The following is a 26,206-nucleotide window of genomic DNA, read 5'->3' on the forward strand; positions in this document are numbered from 1 at the left end:
ATTATATATCTAAATTCTTTTGATGAAGTGATTGCTTCAATTTTTATAACAACACATGGAATAACTGCTCCTGTAAGACTATGTTTAGCTGGGCTGGAGAGATGGCTCAGCAGTTAAGAGCACTGCCTGCTCTTCCAGAGGTCCTGAGTTCAATTCCCAGCAACCACATGGTGGTTCACAACCATCTGTAATGGGATCTGATACCCTCTTCTGGTGTCTGAAGACAGTGACAGTGTACTCATATACATAAAATAAGTAAATAAATCTTTTTAAAAAAAAGACTGTTTAGCCAAAAGGAAAATGAGAGACAATTAAGTTGTTTAAGTGAATTATACAATATTTCTGAGTATATTGGTAGGCCTGAGAATACTGCACTACACTCTCTACTACCTCTAAATGCTACACTCAACTTAATAACTATAATCAATATATTCTTTACACAATTGTGACTCTGAACCAGCTAACTCACTAGAAAAATAAACAGTTTTGCATAATGCATTATAAGTGTTATAACTAAGCTATCTCTTTAACTCCCCGTGGGTAAACAATCCCTTACGTGTACTGCTGCACATCTAAAAGACAGCTCGTGATGGGCAGTGGTGGTGCAGGACTTTAATCCCGTTACTCAGGAGGCAAGCGCAGATGGATCTCTGTGGGTTACCAACCTGGTTTACAGAGCTAGTTCCAGAACAGCCAAGGCTACACAAAGAAACCCCATTTCCAAAAACTCAGAAAAACAAACAAACAAACGACAAACAACAACAAAACAGCTCTCACCTTGCTGTGGGGTACGAATTCTTCCATCATCTTCTTTAAAGGGTGTTCATAGTCCACAATCATCTGACCAAGGCGTGGGTATTCTCGGTCACTTAAAACACACACATCAAATTCAAATGAGTGTGAGGCTCTGAGGAGGTCAGAAGCATTCTGTGTGCTGTCTGCCTACCTTGCTCCGTGGGTCATTTCATGTGCATAATTGTACAGTCCAATGATGGCCTTCCTTTCTTCAATCCGGGACAGCAGTATCATTAATGTTGTGTAGGTCACAGTCAAGTCTAAGTAGTTCTTTGTTAAATCAAAGTTCACAGTCTAAAAAAAAAAAATTAGTTTATTTCCTTCCTGCAAAACTCACCCACAATTCTGGGTTTCTAATTTCTTTTTCTAAACTTGTAAAATATGGGAATTACAGAAAAAAGGAAAAGGACTTTGGCTACTGTGTCAAACTAGTAATAGCTGAAAGGAACAAAACTGAAAACCGCATCGGTACCTATCTCACCAAAGCGAAAGCAATGTTTAAACTTTTATATTCTTACTATTAAGTAAATGGATACATTTCTCACCCTGACTTCTTGTATCTATAAAATGTCATACAAAGGAAACTCTATCAAGTATGAATTTACAGGAAAAATAATGTCCAGTGTTATAGTTAGGTATATTAAGATAAAAAACTAAAATTAACAGCTAATTTACAACATACAAAAATATATACCAATAGTGTTACTTTAAGAAATAGTTATTCAGCAAGTCAAATAAACAATGCTAAACTTTACCTGCTACTTAAACCTTTGTCTAAAGAAAAGCAATTGATTCCCTGAGTTCTTTAGAAACAGAGAATTAGGAAATTTTCCCAAAATGATACTCACAATATCAAAGAAGACTTGGCAGACGTCGATAGTATTCAGCAAGTCACAGACATGGTCCTGAAAAGAAAGCCCAGCTGAGCGGAGGAAGCTCTGAGATTAAAGCCAGAGCCTCTACTGCTGAGCCACAGCCTCAGCACCCAACAAATAACTTTAAATTCAGAAAACACAAATGATAAAAGTGTACTTTAGACGTTGATTCTGAAATTCTTTTACCACATAATTGACAAAGCAATTTATATAATTAGAAAATTATAAATCAGTTTTTGTAATGTTAAAGTTTACATATTAAAATACATACCTTAAATTCCATAACATCTACAAATGTAAAGTAATATAATGCCAGATTTTTCAGAATCTCTGATTTTTCTTTCTGTAGTTGTGCAAGCTGTTGCTGTAAAAAAAAATTAGAGTTTATTTTCAGACAGAGCAGAAGTATCAAGTTTCATTGTACACCATCTTTTTGTATGGTTGCTATATGGAAGCACACGATTTTAGACTTCTAAATGATTAAGGTTTTTTCCAAACCCAATCACTTGAGAGAGCAACTGCAAAAGTGATCAGCAGCTGACAGTGGGAGGCCATAAAACAGACCAAGGCTGATTAGTACCAAACTGCACTGCAGTGGAAACTGAAAAATGTTAGGAGAAAATACATCAAATGAACTCTTTAAAAAAACTTAAAAACAAATCATGACTATGTTCACTAGAAGTGGGAGAAAAGAAGATGAAAAACAGCTTACACTACAAAAACCAATATGCTAGATAGATTTGGAACTTACCAAAAAGAACATCCAGGCAAAGCCACGTTACGCATGCAAAATAAAATGTAGATACAAACATAAAATACAGTAACGGTTTCCTGATCAGACCCACAGAACACAGTAATATATCAAACAAAAGAAAAAATCACAAGAACAAAAAAAGAAATGAAAAAAAGCAAGACTAGAGTTTAGACATGAGTGAAGGAAATGTGAAAAGGTGTTCCATTCAGTTAAATTATTGAACTTACAAATACTGCCTTTTCTTCCTAAATCAGTACTTCTCATCATCTCTGCAAGACTACTTTCCTGAGGTTTATTTAACAGGGGGCTCAGGATTCCGGGGAATCATCCAGATCCTAGATAGTCTGCATATTTTCTAATGAACATCAGCTAGGACCTCAGTAGAAAGGTGGAATCTCTTGTCCACCTCAGGCCTGCTGAGTAAGACTACCTTTTAAACAACATAGCCCAGGTGTCTAAATACGCATGGAATGTCTGAGCAGCACTCAGGATGTGAGAACACTAGAAAATACAAGAAAGCATTTACCAGTCCCCAGCATGCTGTCAGAGCCCACACAGTTCTGAGGTCCTCCTAAGATCATATATACTTACTTGTGAGCACTGGAAAAGAGATGCCTACAAGCAACTACAATGGGACGTTTTGTTAAGTCAGAACATTTACAAACGTGAGCCTAGCATCAAGAGAAGCTTCTCCAGGAAAAGCAAATTGGAAACAGCAAGCAGTCTAGCATGCCACCCTAAACGCCTCCTAGTAAGGACACTACAGAAGGAATTCTATCTGGAAAGCAGGAGAACTGTGATCTCATTTCTCTCCGTAATTGCGGGAGAAGTTGTGGTATGTGATGGGTAACTTCGATGTGTAGCTTCCTCTGTGAGAATAATTAACTATGTTGTACAATACATCAGTTTTAAGACAATTCCATGTTTCTCTGCATTTTTAATCACTACTATCCAGAATTATCGGGTGAATAACTACTTAAACATGATCTCTTGTCCTCAGATTATACCTTTACCTTGCTCAATAATTAAACACTTCTGACTGATATCATGGATCTTTTCTGGTATTTAATTCTATAAATTTGGGTTTCAACATAGAAGAGGAAAAAGTAGGCTCAAAAGAAAGAGATGTGAGCCAGGTGTGGAAGCGCCCATCTTTAATCCAGCACTTGGCAGGCAGAGACAGACAGGTAGATCGTGAGTTTAAGGCCAGCCTGGTCTATAAAGCAAGTTCCAAGACAGCCAAGACTATGACACAGAAAAACCCTGTCCCCTACCCTAAAAGGCATGATGGAATCTGCCTTTAATCCCAGCGCTGAGAGGTAGAGGGATCTCTGTGAGTTCAGGGCCAGCCTCATCTACATATTGAGTTCCAGGACAGTGAAATCTACATAGATTCTCAAAAAACAAACAAACGATATGAGAATAATATGGCTACTATGTGACTTCTTAAACCTACGGTAATCATTAACAGTGCTTTCCTTCCCACCTCAGTATTCTAGTGTGCAGTCAACGAGCATCATACTCTTATAAACACTAACGATCTTTTACACAAAACTTCACATATCAAGAATGTAACATTTATAAAAGGATGTGCTATCTATGAAACCCAAAACAAATGTTGCAAAGTTAAATACTTAGTACCAGCCAAGATCAGAAACCTCAGTGTCTTCTCAAATGTGTTCTAGTCTCCCCTGGCATCTCTCTTGTCAATAATAAAATTCCCCTTAGTCTAAATGTTTCCTTTAATCTTTCCCAAAACATATCACAAGGCTCTGTATCAGCTACAGTGACTACATGGAAGTCCCAAGGGAGTGAGTTTTTAATGCCCTCTACAATCTGGTCCCTCTACTTTTCCAGACTCGGTCTCCCCTACATTCACCTGTAGACTATACAGCAAACAAACGGCCGTTCTCTATGCACAGGGGTAACTGACATCCAAACCCCACTCTCCTAACCACTCAGCTTAAATACTAACCTCATTTTCCAGGAAGCACGCTTGACTAACTCCCTCCTGATGGCAGTCATTGTTTTCTAGTCCTTGTCATTGTCATCTTCTACAACACAGTGTACAAGACTCAAGGTGTTAGTCTCTTCAGTACTTAGCAATTCTGGAGTACAAGAAGTATCCAAGCCAAATGTATTAAATAAAGGATCATAATGCAGAGTGCCAGAGGACATATTTGGAAGGAATGTTTTAGAAAGTCCCTCTCCAGCTATGCATATAAAAAGGGTAAGTGACTGAACGTCTCTAAGTCTAGCACACCCATCATCACATGGGAACATATTTATACAACTGGATGACCTGGCACACGACAACACTGAATAGTGGTCAACACCTAGAAACTACACATTTCATGTCTGGGGACTAATAATGGAGGCTACAGACCACTTCTTCAAATAAGCAAAACCAAGTCATTTTGTAAGTAATCCTAACACCTTTGAGAGTACTTGCAGGAAACAAATATTTACTGAGTATGCACTGTGTGTCTGGCAATAGTCCTAACATTTTATAAGGATCACACAACTTCTACCTAATAATAAAGATTATGTTTCATATTTTAGTGAAAAAAGCTTCATAAAACTATGCATAAGAAATGTCACATATTACAATTCTCAGGCTTTCACTACAAGGAAAAAGGGAAGAACTATAGTGTATTTTTCAAGGCGAATGACACACCTAAAAACCATTGGTGGGGTCAAGCTCAGAGATGATTTAAAATGTACGTAGGTAATAATTACTGATATTGTTATACAGCAGACATTTGAGAGGCACTATTTTAAAAACCATGTATTCAACAATTTTAAAGCATAATCCTGTAATATATGAAAATACTTTAGCAAAACATTTGTATAATTGTTTACATTTTCTGGCTTGGTACCTTTATTCTTAACGTTAAAATAAAATCTGCAAAAACTGAAATAAATAAGGCACACCTTAAGTCATAGAAATTGTGTATCTTTAAACTGAAATATTTTGTTGGTTAATCTTGCTCGGTTCAATTAATAGGCATTTTTTTAGGAAGGCAAAATTACATGGAATTGAAATTTAGCATTTCCTACTTTTTGTCTTTTTCGAAGAAAGGCAAATTACTGAAGGAAGCAACACTTAGCAGGGCTAACTCACTAACATAGAAGCACGGTACAGGGTCGAGTATAGTTAGCATGCTCACTTCGGCAGCATGTGTGCTAAAATGGAACCATACGGACTAGCATGGCTCCTGCGCGGGGATGACCTCCATACTTCCATAATTTTTCCATGACTTTGCTTTTCCTTACTCACAGTGGCTGCGCCAGTTTCCACTCCCATCCACAGGAGTGACAGGGTTTGCTTTCTCTGCATCTGCCGCCTTTCTTCTCATTTGTTTCCTTTTTCAAAATTCATTTTTTTCTCTTCCTTCCCTTCCTTTCTTTAAGCTTTTTCTTTCTACACATATACAGTGTGTGTTCCAGAGCATGAGAGTTGGGGGAAGTCCTGTGCAGCACAGGTTCCTGAACATTCTTTCTTAATGAGAGACATCCTCACATGGTTAAGATCGAATCTCAGAATAGTTTTCTGACGCCAGTAAGCTCTTTGAAGATGAACTGGCGTCTCAAAGTAGTTCTAGTTACATTTCTCTGAAGGCTAAAAATGTTACACATTTTAAAAATTAATTATTTGAGGTTCTTCTGAGATCTATTTAGATCATTAACTGAAGTGGAAATTTCCGGTTCCTTTGGAGACTCAGTTATGCCACGACGTTTTGCTGAAGCAGACACAGGTGACAGAATGACTTGCTGAAGCAGACATGTGAGAGGATGGGTGATGTTTAGAAGAATATAAATGTGACCCCCAGACAGTAGGAGGAGGCTCTAGCACTGGCTCTCCTTGCACCACACTGCTGACCTTTGTTTGTTGTAGAGAACTTCTCGTGATACTCTGGTGGTTTCTTACAGCTTCTCAGACTCAGGCCAATTGGCAGATCCTTGTCATTTCTTTTGGATCAAACTGCTTTGCTGATTTGTGAGCGGTGATTGCCAAGTGGACTGGAGTGTAGCTTCTGATTCGTGTTGGAGTTTTGCTAGAGGACTGGATGGCTGACAACAAAGACTGAAAGAGCCCCAAAGAACTATGTCTGAACCAGTCCACAAGCCCATTTCCTATTAACCTTTCTTCCCCACCCACCTCTGGGTGATGGGCTAGAAGGGAGGTTGAAGCATTTAAGAACCCTTATCAAAGCAGATTTTAAAAAAACCAGGCCAACAATTAACCCATTACTGATTGGAAGATGTTTTTATGTTTTTTACGCAATTCTTTATATTAATCCCCATATGAGTATAACAGCCAAAGATTATGTGCCATTTTGCAGTTTGTGTCTTCACTCTGCTTTTTAACATTGTGAAGTCAAACTTGGAATGTTTCAGGTTATTTCAATACTATTGTAGTTCCCTTCAGAAAGTTCCTGCTCCTGCCTATACTTGAATATTATCATTTTATTCTGTTTCCTATTCCGATGAGCCAGAGAATTCAGGCGCCAGTTAGACATGCAATGTTAAAGTGTGCGTTTCACCGGCAGCTCGATGGATACAGAAAAAGCTCACTGGTAGAATAACTGCCTAGCATGTGCGAGCCCTGAGCTCAACACCCAACACAAGAATGAATGAAAGAAAAGACTGGAGGAAGAAGGAAGGAAGAAAGGTAGTCAAGGTGGAAGGAGAGAGAGAGAAAAACTGGAAGAGAGGGAGAGAAAAAGAAAGAAAAAAGATAGATCAACTATATACTATTGTGTTCAGCACTTTTGAACTGTAGATATACCTATTTCTTATTACAATTAAATATTACTTAATACTAAAAAGGAGTATAGCTATCATCTTCTTTATTATTTTATAGTGGCACTCATCTATAACTCCAGCAACCAGTAAGCCTAGCCTCATCTAGGCTTAACAACCTGTCTCAAAAGGCCAAAAGAGAAACAAGGGAAGTCTAGTTTCAGGAAAAATCTGCTCAGTATCTCAGTAGGCGTCCACCTCAGATACAGTTAGATAAGACAGTACTGAGATCCTCTAAACGTCACAGCTCTCACTGGCTGGACAGCTAGAGCGGCTCCTGACTGCTCTTTGGACTCGAGTTCCAAGTGACTTCACAGAGCATCAGTACTGTGTGCTCCTGAAGGCACACAGCATTTTACCTTGAAAAAAGCAATTCTAGTGAAAATTATGCAATATGTTACTGCAGTGGGAAGAACCGCGTTGAGAACTTTACGTTAAAGACTTTATGTAAGTATAATGGTATTTCAAAATGAGGTTTGAAAGTCTAGTGATCTGCTGGCATGCTGAAAATATCTTTTATCTTTCTAAAGGTTGCATTTGATTTACTTATTTTATTTTATTTAACTTATTCACTTTACATCCTGCTCACTGCCTCTGTTCCAGTCACCCCCTCCCCCAACCCTCCCCCACCCTCCTCCCCACCTCCTCAAGCACCTCTCAGTTTCTTGTCAACTCTCATCATCGACAGATGTCACACTGGCCTTGCTGCACGTTACCAATCTGAGTTCTTGCTCACTCCTAGTCGAGTCTACAGACTCTTTGCTCACTTCTCTTCAGTGAAGGCTATATTGCTGAGGAAAACGTCTCTCCTAGCACTCTCTAACCTCCACCTTGCACCCTATTTAGTCTACTGACTCTCAAGAAGGAAATGCATACTTTGTCACCTACACTGCCCATTTGAATTAAATTCTACAAGAACAAGGATTTACCTACTTCTCAGAGCTTGAACAACCAAAGTGCAGAGTACACTCTGCTTCCAGGTAATTAATCCAGATTTGACTCTCAGCCCTGGGCAAATAATAATCTGCTTCCTGTCTCAATAAACCTCTCCTTTTCTAGGCACTTCCTACAGCACAGAATCAACAGTATGCAGAGCTTGGTTTATCTGACTCTTTCACTTAGCATAACGCACTTAATGTTGAGTTGTAGCATAAATATGTATCAATAAAATATGTATCTTCCTTTATAAGAGCTTACAGATATTCAGTTGGGGAGGAGGGTATTAACAAATTATTTATTAATCAGTTAGTTGATGAGCATCTGAATAGCTCCTAGTTTGGAATTATGAATAATGAATGCTGCTACAAACATGTCTTCACAAAGACATTTTTATTTTGTTTGAGAAGATTTTTTGAATCAGAACTGCTTTCTTTCTGAGATTTCAGGAGTGATTCAGACAGCCAGGTGGATGAAATATGATCCGTAAATAATGTATCATTCATTATTTGTCAACAAATACTGCAAATAAAGTATCAGACATCATGAGAGAAGCTGAACAAAAAGAAATCTGAGCAAGGACTTTAAATGAGACATAAAATATACTGAGGGATGTACATTCACATACACAAGACATCCCCATGCTTGTTGCTGAAGGCAAGTCATACAGTTTAAAAGTCAGTTCCATAACTACTCCCAGGTAAAGTCAAAGATGGTGGGGAAACCACAGTTTCACATTTGCTTGAAGTCACAATGACTCACCAACTGGTAATGAAAGGAAATGGGTAAGGTCTTGTGTTGCAGTATAAGAAAGCCCACAGTAACAAGGCCACAGCTGCAGTCTTGAGGGCAGTGAGCCTGGTGGAGGAAGTTAAAGGTGAGCCTAGAAGTGAGGTCACCCATGGGTTATGTGGGATATATGCTCACAGGATAGAACAATAGTTTCCTTCAATGGCAAGTCAAAAAACAAAAATATAAAATTTATCTCTTAAGTCACCTTGACTTCTCTTAGTTGTTTGGGGGCATCTATAGTTCTTGGAAAGTTTGGAGACATTAGAAGGCATTAGAGGGAGAGTATCCGCACCTCTCATTCTGAGGCCCCTTCACTGTCAGCCTTTGTCTTCCACCGTCACTCATCAGATCCTCTCTTATCATCCTAGTGAGTTATTTTGGCCCCTCTCTTTCTCTGTTACAACTGCCTGATGATGCCTACAGTAAAAGAATATGCTTGTGCCAACCTAGTCCTAATCTGCGTTCATGACCACCAACAGTGACTAGGTTAGGGCGTTACTTCAGGTCCCATTGCAAAGTTGCTCTCCTGCTTGCCTCAGTGACTGATGCACTTTCTAAGTCTCCTAAAATCCCCAACTACTAACTTTCGTTGGTTCTATTTGTTGCTCTAAGCATTTCTAATGCCTCTTGTGCCTAACACAGTGAGTTGCTGTATTCAACCTCCACAGAGCCCATACTTCTTTCGCTTCCTTACCCCAGTAAATATCGATTGTTTAAAACCATCAGGTCTTCCTTCTTGCTGTCATTTAAAAATAATACTATTGCCTGAGTTATTTTTCACCGTACTGAAATTCTTTTAGTTTCTTAGAATTCAAGGTCAATTAAGTTAAAAACAACATTTCACCAAGTTCCCATCAGAGAATACATACGCTCATACTGAAGTACAATGCCACAATATGTATCATATTGTATAACCCACTCATTTCTTTTAAACCAAAGTTTTATTGTTGGCCCATATCTCCTAGACATCAGAGGTTCAACAAGGAGTAAATGGTTTGGCCCATAGAGACAGATGTATGAGGAGCCACAAATATTGGTCTGGTTTACTCCCCGTGTTGGAGAATAGAAGAGATAGCAAGTGGAGAAGACTGGGAAACATGAAAATCAGTGTTTGGTTTATGATAGCTGGTACTTGTCTTAACAGATAAAATAACCGGAATGGGGAAAGCCCATGAAATTGCGTAGTGCTGAAGGCAGGCCCAAAATAACGCTTGGTGTTTTATAAAAGCCAAGGAGACTATAAAGACTCTAGTTTAAGCAACCAAGTTATAAGATAATGGTTCAAAGCAGGGAACACAGCAGAAAGAAATAAAAGAATAGTGTTCAGTGTTAGCTATCAGAAATTCAATGTTCAAAATGTTCAAATAATAGACAGTAGCATGTTGTTTCTTCAAAGCAAAAATGGGGTTTCTGGGGGGGAGCATTTGGAAATTCATGACACTGGCTTTGAAGTAAAGCAGGGAGTTAGACGTAACATAAACAATGGCTGCCCCTTTTAAAGCCATCTGCCAGACTGTGCTAAATGCTTTAAGGCATACTGAATTGCTCCTTCAGACAGGGATTATTTTTACTTTAGACATAAGAGAAATGATGCCTTCAGATGCCAAACAACTTACCTAAAATCTCTCAACTAGTTCGTGACCTCAAATTCTGGCTCTTCAGTCCGTCCTCTAACCACTATACTATTCTCATAACGGAAGCATGGCAAAACTAGGAAAGTCCCCTAAAGACTGGCTGAAAAGGGATTTAAATGACTGTATTTCTCTTCTAATTCCCTCCCACAGCAGGCATATCAAGGGTGCTCCTACGTCTACCCCAATACTGCTACCATGCCCACTAGGCACCTGGTTCTTAACTTCTCTTTACTATTTACTTAGTTGCATTTCATGGACCTGCAGGTTGGTGTTTGTCTGCATGTATGTCTGTGTGAGGGCTTCAGATCCTCTGGGACTGGAGTTACAGACAGTTGTGAGCTGCCATGTGGGTGCTAGAAATTGGATCCAGGTCCTCTGGAAGAGCAGCCTGTGCTCTGAACGAATGATCCATCTCTACAGCCCCTAGAAACGTGCTTTTAAAGCTGGGAATCTTCTTCTACAGGGTTACTTTCAGGTATCCTGAATGAGAGCTGCATCAACTTTACCTTTTTAAAGGTACTGGGATTTTTAGCTTTAAAAGATTTTGGTTCCTGATATAAGTCTAAGGAAGCGTTTAATACATGTGAAAGTCAGTGAACATGTACCTAATAAGTCATTCTTCCACTGGATATTTGATATATCTGTTTTCAGACACCAGGAACAAAAGTGATGTTTAAAAACAGTGACTTTCTACAGCAGAATCCACTGCCGGCTTTGTCTCTCCTTGAGTAGCTGTAAACTACTTGAACAGGAAACAATTGTTGCGTAGCCTCTTGAATATTGGGCTCCCTAAGGAAAATATCTATAACTTCAAATATTTCTGGTTAAATAATACATGATCTTCAAACTCTTTGGGCAATAGACTGTTCTGGCACAGAATCCCTCCAGTACCTTTGCCCCTCTACTCACCAACAACACACTTGTTCTTAGAGAACCTAAAATACATATTTACTCAGCATTAATATTTTCTGATTTCTTCGGAAATTAAAATCAAAGATACTACCCTCAAATACACAATAGGAAAATTCTATAATGACAGAATGTTTTTACGCTCACTTGTTTGTATTTTGGCTTGGAACTTGCTGTAACTGAGGATGGACTTAAACTCCTGATCTTCCTGCCTCCACCTTTCAGGTACAGGAATTACAGGGTAATATTTTTTTTAAATGATAAACTGGATGTTAGATGTTAATTCAAAGAAAAAAAAGAAGAAAGTTTTAAATTAAAATTATTTGAAAAAATAGTAAGAATTTTTAAGTACACACCTGGGATTTAAAAAATTTCCTATGGAAAGTTAACACTGGTTTAAAAAGGGTCTCTACTGATTTCCTTGTATTGGATCATAAGAGATCTTCAGACATCTAGGAAAAACATGGATATCTGTACAGTTGAACTTTCATGGTAATGGAAAATTCAGTAATTTGGATAGTCTGAATTTAATGTAATCTACCAAACGCAAAGCCCAGCATATACAGAATAAGTGGCACCTATAATTTAAAGCTTCTATGTTACCGTTATAATAAATTGTATTTCAAGAGCATACTTTGAAACATATAAGGCATTTGATTCAACACCCTAATGGGGGGTGAGCTAAATATACAATGAATGCTCACAAAGGGCCTGATCACGAATAAAACTGAGAGCAGTGGGGATCATCACACACCGATCCTGCTACCCACAACAATGCTTTCTGTGACATACTCAACATCAGGCTCTCATGGCTTCCAACATCATTAAAGTGCCCAGAGATAAATTGAGGCCAGCTGCTAAAGCAGTTAACATGTTATCATTTGTATAGATTCAACACAGAAAAAAAAACATATCACAAATGTATGCACTGAAAGCTGCATATGTCCATAATACTAATATTCATGACTGAGCAAAGTAAAAAGAACACGAGCACCTATCAAGTCATGGATGAATAAAGTATTTTATATCCACAGTGGGATAATTGCCACTAAACAAAGAAATGGAGTGTAAAATCTGCCAGCATTTGGATAACCCTTGAAAGCACTGTGTTAAATGGCAGAAGCTAGTCACAAAGCATTACATGTCATAGTTGTATTTTCATACTAACTCTAGACTAGCCACAGACACAGAAAGTATATAGTGCTTACTGCTTCCCTAGGACTGGGAGGCTCTCAGGGAAACAGGGATTCTGAGTGCTCAGGAGGCAGGATTTCTTCTGGGTGATTGACTGCTCTAAAACTGACCAAGCTGTGAATACACAGCTCTGTGTAACTAAAACACAGAGTACTTCTGTGGAGATACTAAAAACCCTAGACCATACACTTCAAAGAGACAACCTGTATGGCATGCAAATCATATCTCAGCAAAGTATCAAAATTTCCATATTGTGCTTTTAATTTTTGAGAAGGTGAGTAAAACTGTGAAGAACAAAGATTACAAGGCACTGTCACCACAAGCAGCTTGCCAGGCATATTGCAAACAGTAAGAACTACTACTCTGCTGACTGGCCCTTTAACAGTGCTTACTATTACTAAACGGTCTATGCACCTATCAGCTCCTAATAACTGTCTAAGATCTTACATCCAGTAAATGTGCCATATGAAAATTAACATAAACTAAATCTAGGAGATTTTCATGTCAGATACTTTATTAGGAACAAGTATATACAGAATTAAGTGACAGCTTTTCATTAAAACTCACTTCCGGGGAGTATGTAATCTCTCAGAAGAGACAGCAAATTACTGTTTTCATTAAAGCTCATTTTGAGTGAGTATGTAATCTCTCCAAAGAGACAGCAGATTACTGATTATCTTTAGCTCACTTGTCCTTTGCATAGTGTGTAACATTTTCATTTCTGTGAGACAGTCTCATTGTGCAGCCCTGGGGACCTCAAACTCCCAATGTAGACCAAGCTGGTCTGTCACCAAGAGCTACCTGCCTCTGCCCAAAAGAGTGGACCAGCACATCTGAAAGAATATGTAATACCTTACTACAAACTGAAAATGAATAAATGTTTATTTGTTGTTATTGTTTTTCAAGACAGTGTTTCTCTAGCCCTGGCTGTCCCTGAGCTCACTCTGTCGACCAGATTGGTCTCAGACTTACAGAGAGCTACTTGCCTTTGCCTCTAGAGTGCTGGAATTAAGGATTCTTTTTTTAAAGAATGCATGTTTCCTATTCACTTTAACATTTTAATTTTGGGTTATATGGAAATTATTCAATGAAATACCATCTTGCTCTGTTTTTTTGTTGTTTTTTTTATAATTGTCCACATTAAATAATTGTCTTTTTAAAAATGTGTGCTTTGAATCAATTTTTTCCTAGTAGGACCTTGGTGATTCCTTTACATAATCAATTAAAAAGTACTAATACAATTTTTTTAATATAACCAAGATTTTTACCAACACTAGCATAAAAAAAGATATAAAATAGTATTTTAAAAAGCTTAAGAAACCCAAACCAAGACTTTTTAAAAAGCACCTGACTTACTTTTACTAATTCTAACATTTCTATCTATATTAAAAAAAATTTTGAGTATTATCAACAAGGGAAATATAAGTCTTCAAGGATCATAAATCATTTCAGGACAAAAACATGACAATTTATCTTTAAAAAGATTCTCAAGATTGGGGAGCTCATAGGGGAAACTGTTAAATTTAATTTTTACATAAAGCAAGAAGACAACAAGAGTTAAAATATGGAACAAAATAATGACCTGTGAAAACATTCCAATAAAACATTTATAAATGTTACAGTAAAACAACTCTAAGATTGTCCATTCATCAGTTTACTATATAAAAACTGCCCCAAAATAAACAGAGCAGGATGACTAAATATGACCAAACTTTATAAGAAAGCTTCCACATAGGAACTAGTGTGCAACACCATATATAGCCTCCTTTTCTTCTACAAGTGCTCTTGGGAACTACGAGAATGGCAGGTAAGCAAACACATGTTAAAAGCTGATTCCTAAAGCAACCAAGCTCCACAAAGCCACTGCCAACTTCAAAACAAACTTAGGTTAATGATGAAAGGCTAAAAAGACCCCCCCGAATAGTCACGCACATTTGGGGAGCTGTTTACCTGTCCATTACCTAGTCTTCCAAGAAAATAGTGCATGAAATTAAGATTCAACATTTTCCACATAAAATGTAGTTAGAATTTTTCCAGTTTCAGAGAAACAAGTGCTGTCTTCAAAAGCATTTAAGTAAGGTCTAGAAGCTGTGCATCAAATGTTGCACATGGCATTAGATTATCAGGAGATAAAACATTCCACTGAGCATTGCTGCTCTCATACATGAGAAATGTCAAGTAGAAAGTTGGGACAACTTACATTGTTGTTGCGCGTTTCTACAGCAGGAAATTTTCTGACTATGAATTTCACAGCAGATTCCAGGTTTTTGTCAATAAGGTAGGATGGTTTAGCCTTGGGATCTCCACATGCCTGAAAAACAACAGTAATGAAAAAAAGTAAAATGTATCTTCCTAAAATCAAGGAAGAAGAGCAAATCTGAAATCAGAAATTAGAAAGGTTTCTTGGTTTTGGTGAGCAGGTGATAAAATGAACAGGCAAAGTGCAGGGGTTGTCACAGCTGAGAGATGCGATGGGAGACAGTACAGAGATGCTCTTCTACTGAAAAAAACGCATGGAAAGTTTTAAAGCAGTTAGCGCAGAACAGCAGTGAAGGAAAAAGCTCAAACCTAAAAAAAGGAAAAGAAAATGAAAACCTTTTTGGTTTGAGGTAGGATTGTATTCATCTGAAGCTGATAAAGTATTACAAAATTAAATATTAAGTAGAGTCCTAAAATGTTTCTAAGTGTTATAAAATGAATATGTTTGAATGTCTTTTCCAAAATGTTTTCCTCATTCACTACCAACATTCAATTTTAATACAAGAGTCCTGGTTCAAAAGGAGTGGAAGCTGCTAAAACTGAATTGCTCTACCCTCCGGGTGCGCTGCCTGTCCTCTGAGCATGACTACACACTGTTCCCTCATACCAGCAGCACCTCAAGCAAGGCACCACATCTGTGCTCTAGCTCACGAGCACTGAAGAATGAAGATGTCTGCACCTGACCGCATCAGCAGCCTCCTCTGAGGTGAACTGGAAAGCACTCTACAAGCGTTACTGGAAAGCTGAACAGGAGCTAGTAACAGCACAGTTACAGGACAACTGCTGGGGCAAGTGAGATGCTTTTTCTTAAGGAAATATTGAAAATCCTATCATTCCTATTTAAATTTTTATTCCACTTTTAAAGCCTATGCTTTTACAGTGATGTCTGCGGTGTGAGAGGCGATACAGTACTGTAAGCTGACCTTCTGGTTTACTATGGCTATGTTGTGGATTACAGAAAGAGGAATTATGAAACATGAGACTGATCTGAAAGCGGGCAAGCGGGCAGAGGGAAGGTGAAAAGCTTTGCAAACCTTCCAAACTTGTCCTTGCTGGGGAAGCATTGTAATAAAAAGAGAGAAGATTACGTGTAAACAATGATTGTCAAATTATGACACACTTTTTCAGTAGAAAACTTATGCACTGCAGACTATGAGTAACAATACAAGATGAAAACTGTATGGTGCTACAATTCATAAGGTACTTAAGTAGCGAGTTCTATTAGACAATAGTTATATAGTTTATACTATGCATAGAGATTTATATGCTACCGTGTAAGTGTTTAACCTTGTCAGTATCTTTGTGGTCCTCCTAAGCCAACTTAAAATAATACTAGAAAGAAGGAAAAATAAAGACTACATGCAGCTATAAAAATAGGTGCAAAACTATCAGTGAAATTTTACATACCTTAAAAAGAAACGGTAGCCAAGAATAAAAATAATTAATCATTACAGGATGAACTTTGTACTTTAGCTCAAATTGAAATTATTTTTCAAATATCACCAAGCTTCTAAGCCAATAAAAACATTCCCATTTTTATAAAGGGAAATAGGAACGCGATACCAATTCTCAGTATAATTAAATCGAAATAGGAACGCGATACCAATTCTCAGTATAATTAAATCAAACAATTTTTTAAGTTTAGAACTTAACCTTTAATGAGTCTGACAAAGCTACTACGCAAATCCACTTCTACATAATAGGATACTCTGGCCTTCCCTCAGACTATATTGACATAGTTTCTTATAGACTAGTTTTCTAAATTGTCTTCTTTTTTCAAGATATCAAGTATAACATAAACTAGTAACCAAGACTCACACAACTAAGATACTGCTCATAAAAAATAACTACAGATTAGCATGTCCTTATATAAACCAAGCCTAAGACAGTACAGAATCCTAAAGTGACTCAATACATTGTCTTTTCATGATATATATCTTTTATATTCTACTTATTTAAAAATCTGGGTATCCACTTAAACAGTATTATCAACAGTATTATCAGTAACTTAACAGTTTTTATTCATCAATAAAAACAATACTCATTTTCCAAGATTTAAAAGAAATATCCTTCTTATATGGACAACAAAATAAAAAGGAATTCTACTTCAATGGAGAAAATAAAATTATACATGACTTTGTTTAGAGTTGGGTCACCTCTGTGCATGCTGCTCAGTGGGCCATATGTAAAGAGCATCCCTCAGTTGATGATAGATTCTGCTGAAATCTAATCTAATTCAGCTAGGCTTCTAACCTCTCACTTACTAGCTCTGGGGAATATATATCTTTCTCCCCCTAGTCTTTCTTTCGGAGAATACTTACCTCACCATGTCAGTATGAGGGTTTGAAGAACTTAGGTAATCCATGTAAAGTACTTAGCAAAGTGACTGAGACATAGTTGCTCAAAAAAATGCATGCTGTTGTTAGGAACGCTATAATAAACACTATGATGATTACCTAGAAGTCTACTGTGGAGACTATCATCAATAACCGTCTGTGTCAAGGTATTTAGAACCAACGCATTTAGTGTAACTTCCTTAACAACTGTGATTCCCCTTCTCAATCACTCACCCTACGTCTAACACACTACAATTGTTCTACTTACAAAAGATATAGCTTTATGTTTTACTTGGGGGTTTAGGTGCTGAGGATTGAACTCAGGAACTCAAGTATGTTAACAACAAATTCTCCCATGCCATCTGTGAAGCCCAAAGGAATGAGTTTTAGGGCAGGACTGTGCGGCAAAATAGCTGTATAACCACAGCAGCTAACTTAGCCCTCACAGCATGACTCTTCGCCTACTAAACCGGAGATAATAATTACAACCTGCTCTAGAAACGTCTATATTCACTATAGGGGTGTGGTGTGTGGGGTGTGCTCTGAATACAATGAATGCTTTAAAAAATTAACAGATAGAAGGAATATACGGATGTTCCATTCCACTTTCTCTAAAATCAACTTACTTGACAAATTTGCTTAATAAAAAGAAAGATATTTATATGAGGAATTCTCAGGGGGAAAAAAAGTACGAGGAAAACTAAACTCTGATCTGATTAAGTTACCTGATGAGATACATGCTAGCAAGGAGCTGTGACTGTAACTCAGCTATGGTTTCACACAATACTACCACAGCAGGGAAATTCTAACTCACCAGAAATTCACCCATAAAGATTAATTCATAAAATCAACTCATTTATGGGACAGAAAACTTGAAAGAAAATGATTTATACTGTTTTAGAACAGAAAGTGTCAATATATTTAAAAGCATCTCGTGCTATCAAAATTATAGCTAATCCTTTACTTTTGAATAGTCATCCTGGAAGTACAGCTTTTTTAAAAACTAAAAATCATCCCTCTACTTGGCTAAGGCTGAATCCTGACATAATAACAAAAGGAGCTGAGAAATGGCTCAGCAGGTCAAGCGCAAGCATAGGGACCTGAGTTCAGATCCTAGCAACTGAATGAAAGCAGCAGCGTGCCTGTAACCCCAGCACTGGCGGGTGCGTGTGGAGTGGGGGGTAGAGACAGGCAGGTCCTAGAGGCTGGATGGCTAGCTAGATTAGCCTGAATGCCATCTTGGTAAACTGGCTCTGTAACTATTCCAGCAGACTAAGCATCGCACCTCACCGCCCCCAACCCTTCTCCAATTTAGAGGTACACTATAGAAAAGAAAGAAGAAAGGAAGGAGGGAGGGAAGGGAAGGAAGGGAGGAAGGAGGGAGGGAGGGGACCTAAGGGGTGGGAAAGCAAGAAGACCTGTCTTTTGGCCCAAGTGGCCCATAGTTCATCTGATTTAATTAAAGATATTATTAAATTATAGGTGAATATAAATCATAAATCTTGGGGAAATCATGATCTAAGAAGTTCAAACCATTACATCCTTCAAAATCCTTCACTAAAATTTTCCATGATTCTGGATTAGAGAGATGGCTCAGCAGTTAAGAACACTTGCTGCTCTTGCAGAGGACCTGGGTTCAATTCCCAGCACCCACACCTTGGTTCACAACCATTTGTGAACTCCAATTCCAGGGGATCCAAAGCCCTATTCTGACTTCCTCAGCACAAGGCATATACATTGTACACATACGTACTTACATGTAAAACATTCATACACATAAATAAAATTTGAAGTAAAAATTTTTAATAAAAAATTTGATGACTTAAAGTCTCCCAACAATTTTTCAGCTCACAATGTGAATGCTTCACTCCTTTAAAAGGGGAACAAGAATACCCTTGGCAGGGAATAGAGAGGCAAAGTACAGAACAGAGGCAGAAGGAACACCCATTCAGAGCCTGCCCCACATGTGGCCCATACATATACAGCCACCAAACTAGATAAGATGGATGAAGCAAAGAAGTGCAGCCTGACAGGAACCGGATGTAGATCTCTCCTGAGAGACACAGCCAGAATACAGCAAATACATAGGCAAATGCCAGCAGCAAACCACTGAACTGAGTACGGGACCCCCGTTGAAGGAATCAGAGAAAGGACTGGAAGAACTTGAAGGGGCTCGAGACCCCATATGAACAACAATGCCAAGCAACCAGAGCTTCCAGGGACTAAGCCACTACCCAAAGACTATACATGGACTGACCCTGGGCTCCAACCTCATAGGTAGCAATGAATAGACTAGTAAGAGCACCAGTGGAAGGGGAAGCCCTTGGTCCTGCCAAGGCTGGACCCCCAGTGAACGTGATTGTTGGGGGGAGGGCGGTAATGGGGGGAGGATGGGGAGGGGAAGCCCATATAGAAGGGGAAGGGGCGGGGTTAGGGGGATGTTGGCCCGGAAACCGGGAAGGGGAATAACAATCGAAATGTAAATAAGAAATACTCAAGTTAATAAAGATTAAAAAAAAATTATATCACTGCATTCCTTATATTTCTTAGTTCTGAAAAATAGACTATCTCAGTTTATGAAACAGATTTTTTTAAGTTTTATACACTAACATAATAATGCTCAATATTAAACAGATTCTTTAAGTAACTACTACAGAACACACTGTTGTGTGAACAATAAGTAGACGTCCAACTATAATGTCAAATAGTAAAAACGGTACTTAAGATATGTTTCCAAGCTAGATTTAATAGGTGGGAGTCTGAGCGTTTATGAAGTGTCTGCTCTGTTCCAAGACCCAGAACAGCAGCTGCATTTACTATGTTTATTCTTTATTCTTAAAGTTTACATGTGTATATGAGAGACAGTCAGACAGACCGACACGCACATGGGGGGGTGGAGGAGAAACTACAGGTATCTGCAGAGGCCAGGAGACGATGCTGCCCTGATGAAGTTAGAACTACAGGTAGTTGTGAGCCAGATATGGGTGCTAGGAACCAATCTACATCCACTGGAAGAGTAGTAAGAGCCCTTACTCAGTGAGCTATCTCTCCAAGCCCATTTATTCTTTTACCAGGCACTGTACGAATACTTTACATAAATAACTGTTTTGCTTCTCAAAATATGAAGTTATTAACATATTGCACAATGTGGGAGAACTGGAAAATCTAAGATTCCAAAAATGAAAATCAGTAAACCAAAACAGGGGGTGTGAAACATGTAGGTTACCATCTAACAGTCACTGAGGCAAGTGCATGCCATGAAGACATCTCATGACTTCCAAAAACTCAGTTATAGGCGAGCTGACAAAAGTGAGCCCCAAAAATGAACAGCCGTCAAGGAAAACACCCACAGGTATCAACAGGTATGTATGGACATTATTTGCTTATATCAGTGGTTCTTAGCATCGGAACCACTTTTAACTCAGTAGAGTCAAAACAAGATCCAGACATCTTTAAGTTTCTCCAAGGCAATTCTAATGTGTACTGAAAAAAAGATAATTTAATTGTGGGTAAGAACTACTAATCTTTCTTTATAATTTGCAGCCTAAGAGGATAAATAAATTGTTCAAGGTTAAAACAAATTAATATTAAAACTTTGCCTAGAATGTCACTCTCATCCACAAAAATGTCATAAGACTTGGAAAAAGAAAATCTAAGTACAAGGAAGTATAATTTGTATGCACATAAAAAATTTATAAGGTTGGAGAGATGGCTCAGCTAGTAAAGACACTTGCCACCATGCATGATAACCAGAGGTCAATCCCTCGCACCCACATGATGGATGAAAGGAATAACCTTCCCCAAGACCTCTCTCTCTCTCTCTCTCTCTCTCTCTCTGTCTGTCTGTCTGTCTGTCTCTCTCTCTCTAAAAAGAAGAAATAAAAAATATTAGCTAAGATCATGCCGAGTACCTCTAGAGGCCAGAAGGTGTCAGATCCTCTGGAACTGAAGTTAAGGACAGTTGGGAATCACCATGTGGGTGCGAGCCTCTGGAAGAGCAGCCACTGCTGACAACTGCTGAGCCATCTCTCCACTTCTAAAACCTTTGAACTGATTGATCTTGCATGCAGAGGGGTGGGGGACGACATTTACATGAACCATGGAACGCATGTAGAGGTCGGAAGACAGCTTCCAGAGTCCTTCTGTCCTATCCTTCCACCATGTGCATTTCTTTTTCTTCTTCCTTGTTTGTTTGTTTGTTTGTTTGTTTGTTTTTTCAAGTCAGGGTTTTCTGTGTACTCCTGGCTGTCCTGGAACTTGTGTAGACCAAGCTGGCCTCAAACTCAGAGATCTGCCTGCTTCTGTCTCCCAAGGGTTCACCACCACTCCCCAGCTATTATAGGGATCCTAAGGATCATTCTCAGGTCATCACACCTGGAGGTAGTCACGATTTACTCACTGAGTCAACTAACTGCTTCTAAAATCTGCATAGTAGCTTCTTTAGAAAGCTGACTATGGGGGCTGGGGATTTAGCTCAGTGGTAGAGCGCTTACCTAGGAAGCGCAAGGCCCTGGGTTCGGTCCCCAGCTCCGAAAAAAAGAACCAAAAAAAAAAAAAAAAAGAAAGCTGACTATGAATAGATCCAGTTCACTTTTTACATCTGAGAGGAATAGGTAACTTAAACTAATGTGTGATAATTTTACAGACATGTACAAGCACAGTAATAATTTCCCTTTTATCATGGACTACTTGTGAAATTCTATGGACCTGGATGAAAAGATTGTTTTCATCATGTTATCAGTGTATCAGTGATGATTAATGGAGATCTGTTTGCCTTTGTAATGTATTAAAGGGTAAGAGAATTTAAAATTTTAACTCAAATTTCTTTGGTAAGATATATTTCTTTGATAATATATATTCTGTATTACCTTTGCAGGTCACATTTATTTTTCCTTTCTGATTTTAAGTGGGTTGAGTGTAGGTGTGTGCACATACAGGTACATGTAGAAGCCAGAGGTCACTGTTGGTGTCATTCCTCAAGAGTTACTTTTTCTTTTGAGACATGGGGAGGCACAATCTGGCTGATTAGGTCAGGCTGGCTGGCTAGCTACCAAGCTCCAGGAGTCCACCTGTCTCTATCTCCCTGGGGCTAGGATCACAAACCTGGGACTAAACTCAGGTTCTTAGGCTTGTATAGCAGCCCTTTACCAGGAGAGCTGTCTCCTCAGCCCCCTCTGTGGTTACCGTTAAGATTTAGTCCCTGATGCATTTGGACAAGACAAAAGAACATAAGTAAAACTAACAGAAATAAATAGGGCATTTTGCTTAAAATGGGGCATATACTGTTATCAATACTGCATCTGTTAGTGAATATAGTAAGCTCTTAAGATTGTAAGAGTTGATACTGTTATTAGGAATCTAACAATACTATAGGCTTTGGTGTACTTATATACTTTTGTATACTTAGACAAATTCTCTGTTAAAGCATAATAATGTAGTATTTTAATATCAAACTTCATAAAATCTTAAATTGTTACTGAGTGAATAGATCTGTATATGTGATAATTTCAAATAATCTCTTTTTAAAATGGTTCCTTGTAAGTTACTCTGTTAGGAAGTCCCAGTGTTGACAGGGCTCCCTCCCTATTCATCCATCTACTGACTGTTTTCTCTAGCACTGAAGAAACAGGTATATTACCTCCAGGGTTGAGACATTCTTGTCTTCATGGGAGAGACATATAGCTAACCAAGTGCAATGTGTAAGCTTGAGACTGTGGGAGATGTTGGACTGAGAAAGATGGGTAAAGCCACTGATGCCAGGTTTTGAATGGTGAATAGTAGTTCACAGTCGTTTTAATTCCATTCCAGGGGATCTAACACCTTCTCCTAGCCTCTGTGCACATCCGGCACACACGTGCTGCAGAAATACATGCATTCAAAGCACTCACACATATAAAGCTAAAAGTCTAAAAGAAAAAAATAAAAATAAATAGAAGAGTATGTGATTTATACTGTCATAATAACGCAGACAACGTGAACCTGAGAAGCACAAGGTGAACAGATCTTGCTTCTTTGGCAAGATATCTGAACACATGTCTCACTCTGTAGCCAGCTGGGAAGATGTAGACAGGCAATTCCACAGGCTAAAGGATTCAAAGTCAACCCAAAAGGCCAGCAAAATGGCTCAGAGCAGAAAGGAACTTGCAACTAAGCCTGCTGACCTGATGTCCCAGGAACCCTCAAGGTGGAATAAGAACATTCTCACAAGTTTTCCTCTAACCTACGCACACACCTGCTCTTTCTTCCTCTCACAAAATAAATATCAGATGCATTTAACTTAAACACAGAGTGAATTTCAGCAAGCTCTGATCAAAGCCTTGTGTGCTAGATAATGCCCCAAGTATCACTCTTCCCAAAAGGAACTCATAAGCCAAGCAGGCAAAAATATTTCAAAAAGCCATAAAAATATGTTCAGTGCTGAAATATACAGCATTTCTAAAACTCAAATGCTTGATAATTAGATCAAGTATTTTCCATTCTAGTCAACACAAGGGCCCGAAGTTTCTCAAAACAGGAAGTGAAAAACACTTTGAAAAAAAGGCAGTGAACTGGAATTATGAGTTTAAATGCTTAGAATTCCATTTGCTACCACCCATGGAAATAAAGTATTAAAGTCTGTTTATACTTATACTATAAAAATGTCTAGTGACTCGGCCAAATGAAAGGAAGTATTTTTACTCAAATACTCAAGTCACTTTTAATGTTACTCTCACTTCCTCTTCTAGAAACCATCATAACCATTTCCTTTAACCACAAAACCACAGGTCTGGTAACTTTTAGTAACATTTGACTTGCTGGGGTTTCTCTTAAAAAAAAAAAAAAAAAGTCCCTGTAGAACTTGATTTCCAAATTTCTTAAGCAGTGAAATCCAAAGTGTCTCACCAATGCAACTTATACTAGTTTAAATTCTTCCTAACCCTACGAAGGTACAAGCAAGGGGTGGATGTCATGGTCATGGCGCAAACTCACTGGGTTCATCCTAGCTCCAAATTGTACTGGGTTTAGAGACGATCATTAAAAAGGCCAAGTGAGTAACCAGAACAACACAGCTATCCACTCCCAACGTTTAGTATCACTAACTTAAAGCAGTGTGCTTCAGAATTGCGGTGTCTAAAGCAAACTGTACAAACTGAATAAACAAGTTTCTACTGGAATGCTTGGTTCTAAACTTTAAAAAGCATCTTCAGTATACTCACAAACGACCTATATTCTATTGCTATGGCCAAGAGGATATTTCATGTTATATATATATAATATATATATATATTATATATATATTTTTTATAAACGAGAGTATGAGAGATATGACAGAGATACACACAGAACCGCACAAGGATCTACTGGTATAAACTATACCAAAAGGAAACTTTTTCTCTTTATCAAAATCAGTGAGGCTTATCAAAGTGGTCTTAAAATAAATGGATTTGGGGTTGTTTTCCTCTAAGGTAAATTAATGGCAATTCTTTTTTTCCACCTTTAGACCTACTTTTCTTTACTTCGATACTGCCTTCCACTCCCTATTCTGAAGACGCTCAGATTTTCAATGGGTCCACTGTCTAGTTGCTCAAATCACCGTACTATGTTGTGAAGGAGATGGCAACGGGGGCACACTTGGTCTTTATTTTACACAGCCATTGTACTTTAGGGAATGGTGCTTCGCTGCTAATCAGATAGGGTTGGGAGAACTAAAATGAGGAGGAGTAGAGAGGAAAGGTGGTTATTCCTGTTCTAGTGACTCACAGCCTACAAGTATTTCAGACGAAAACCGGTTCCACCCTCACTTCCCCCTCCAGTCCATCTTCAAAATGAAATTATCCCAAACGTCAACATGCTGTCGGGGGTTGGGGGATTTATTCCTGGAACGAAAAATCAAGTGGCCAAGTGGGGACCGGAGAGTCGATCGCCGCATTCCCACACTCGCACGCCAAGAACCCCGGGCCCGTTCACCGCAGCCCGGGAAGGCCGCGCGCCCTCCCTCCCCGCACACCAGCTCGCGGCGGCGGCCATGCGCGGCCCGGCCGGTTCTGGCCGCCGGGAGCCGGGAAATAGCTCCCGACTGCGCGCCCAGCGGCTCACTCTAGGCCGCGGCGCATCCCGGAGGCCCCGCGCGAGCAGGCCGAGCTCGCGCCCGCGGCCTTTTCCCCGCCGCACCCCGCCCGGTCTCGCCGGCCCGTGCGCACCTTCTTGATGTTGTAGAGGCGCGTGAGCATGCCGACGCCCCGGTCGTTGAGGATGGTGAGCTTCTCCGCCAGCTTCTGCTGACTGGGCTGCAGCACGGAGCGCGACATGGTGCGGCCACCGCCGCCGCCGCCGGGCGCGCTACTCCCCGGCTCGCCGCTTCCCTCAGGCCCGCCCGCCCGCCCGCGACCTCCGCCTCAGCGCGGCGCGCCCATGCCGTGCGCCCACCCGCGCCGTGACACAGCAGCCGCGGCGCTCGCTTCCGCCCGCCGCCCTTCCGCCTCCACCCGCCGCGCTCTCCGCCCCAGTACACCCCCAACTCCCGGGCCGCCTTTCCCGGCTCCTCCGCTAGGTGTGGCGGCGGCGGCGGCGGCGGCGGCTGAGAAGGAGGCGGCTTCCCGCAGCCGGGACCGGCGCTCGGTCACCTGATCGGCCGCGCCGGCGCCCCCGCGAGGCCGCCGGGAGAACTGCGGCCCGAGTCCTGTGCGCCCCGCCCGGCCTCCTCCGCTCAGGGACCCCCAGGCCGCGATCCTCGACTTCCCCCGAAGTTGTCCCCGCTCCCCACGCCCCAGGGCCCGCACCGCCGTTGCGGCGGGGAGGGTGTGTTTCGGGAGACTTTCGCCCCGAGAGGGGCCGGGCGGCTCGGAGTGTGTCCCCCCGCCCCCAACACGCCTAGACAGACGCTCCAGGGAGAACACGGCAGACGTGTGCTCTGCACGACCGGCAGCGCCTCGCCAT

At 39.8% G+C, this 26,206-nt stretch overlaps 1 protein-coding gene and 1 non-coding gene across 5 annotated transcripts in view; one reads left to right on the plus strand and one right to left on the minus strand.

Moving 5' to 3' along the window:
* Nckap1 (NCK-associated protein 1) overlaps positions 1-25,852 on the minus strand; it is a 74,549-nt gene extending 48,697 nt beyond the window's left edge. The window contains exons 1-7 of one of the 4 annotated variants that reach the window (XM_087654021.1): positions 25,471-25,852; positions 15,989-16,006; positions 14,896-15,006; positions 1,942-2,034; positions 1,644-1,700; positions 947-1,089; positions 778-868 (exon numbers count right to left, since the gene is read on the minus strand). In XM_087654021.1, coding sequence (XP_087510147.1) covers positions 778-868; positions 947-1,089; positions 1,644-1,700; positions 1,942-2,034; positions 14,896-15,006; positions 15,989-16,006; positions 25,471-25,578 — 621 coding nt within the window. In that variant the 5' untranslated portion in view covers positions 25,579-25,852. 4 annotated transcript variants of the gene reach the window in all.
* On the plus strand, positions 5,587-5,688 carry LOC148006491 (U6 spliceosomal RNA). The gene has a single exon (XR_015685050.1). It is a non-coding gene; the product is annotated as a U6 spliceosomal RNA (small nuclear RNA).
* Positions 25,853-26,206: the final 354 nt, after the last annotated feature.

This window comes from Rattus norvegicus, chromosome 3, assembly GCF_021556685.1.
Source record: "Rattus norvegicus strain SHRSP/BbbUtx chromosome 3, alternate assembly SHRSP_T2T, whole genome shotgun sequence".
NCBI lineage: Eukaryota > Metazoa > Chordata > Mammalia > Rodentia > Muridae > Rattus > Rattus norvegicus.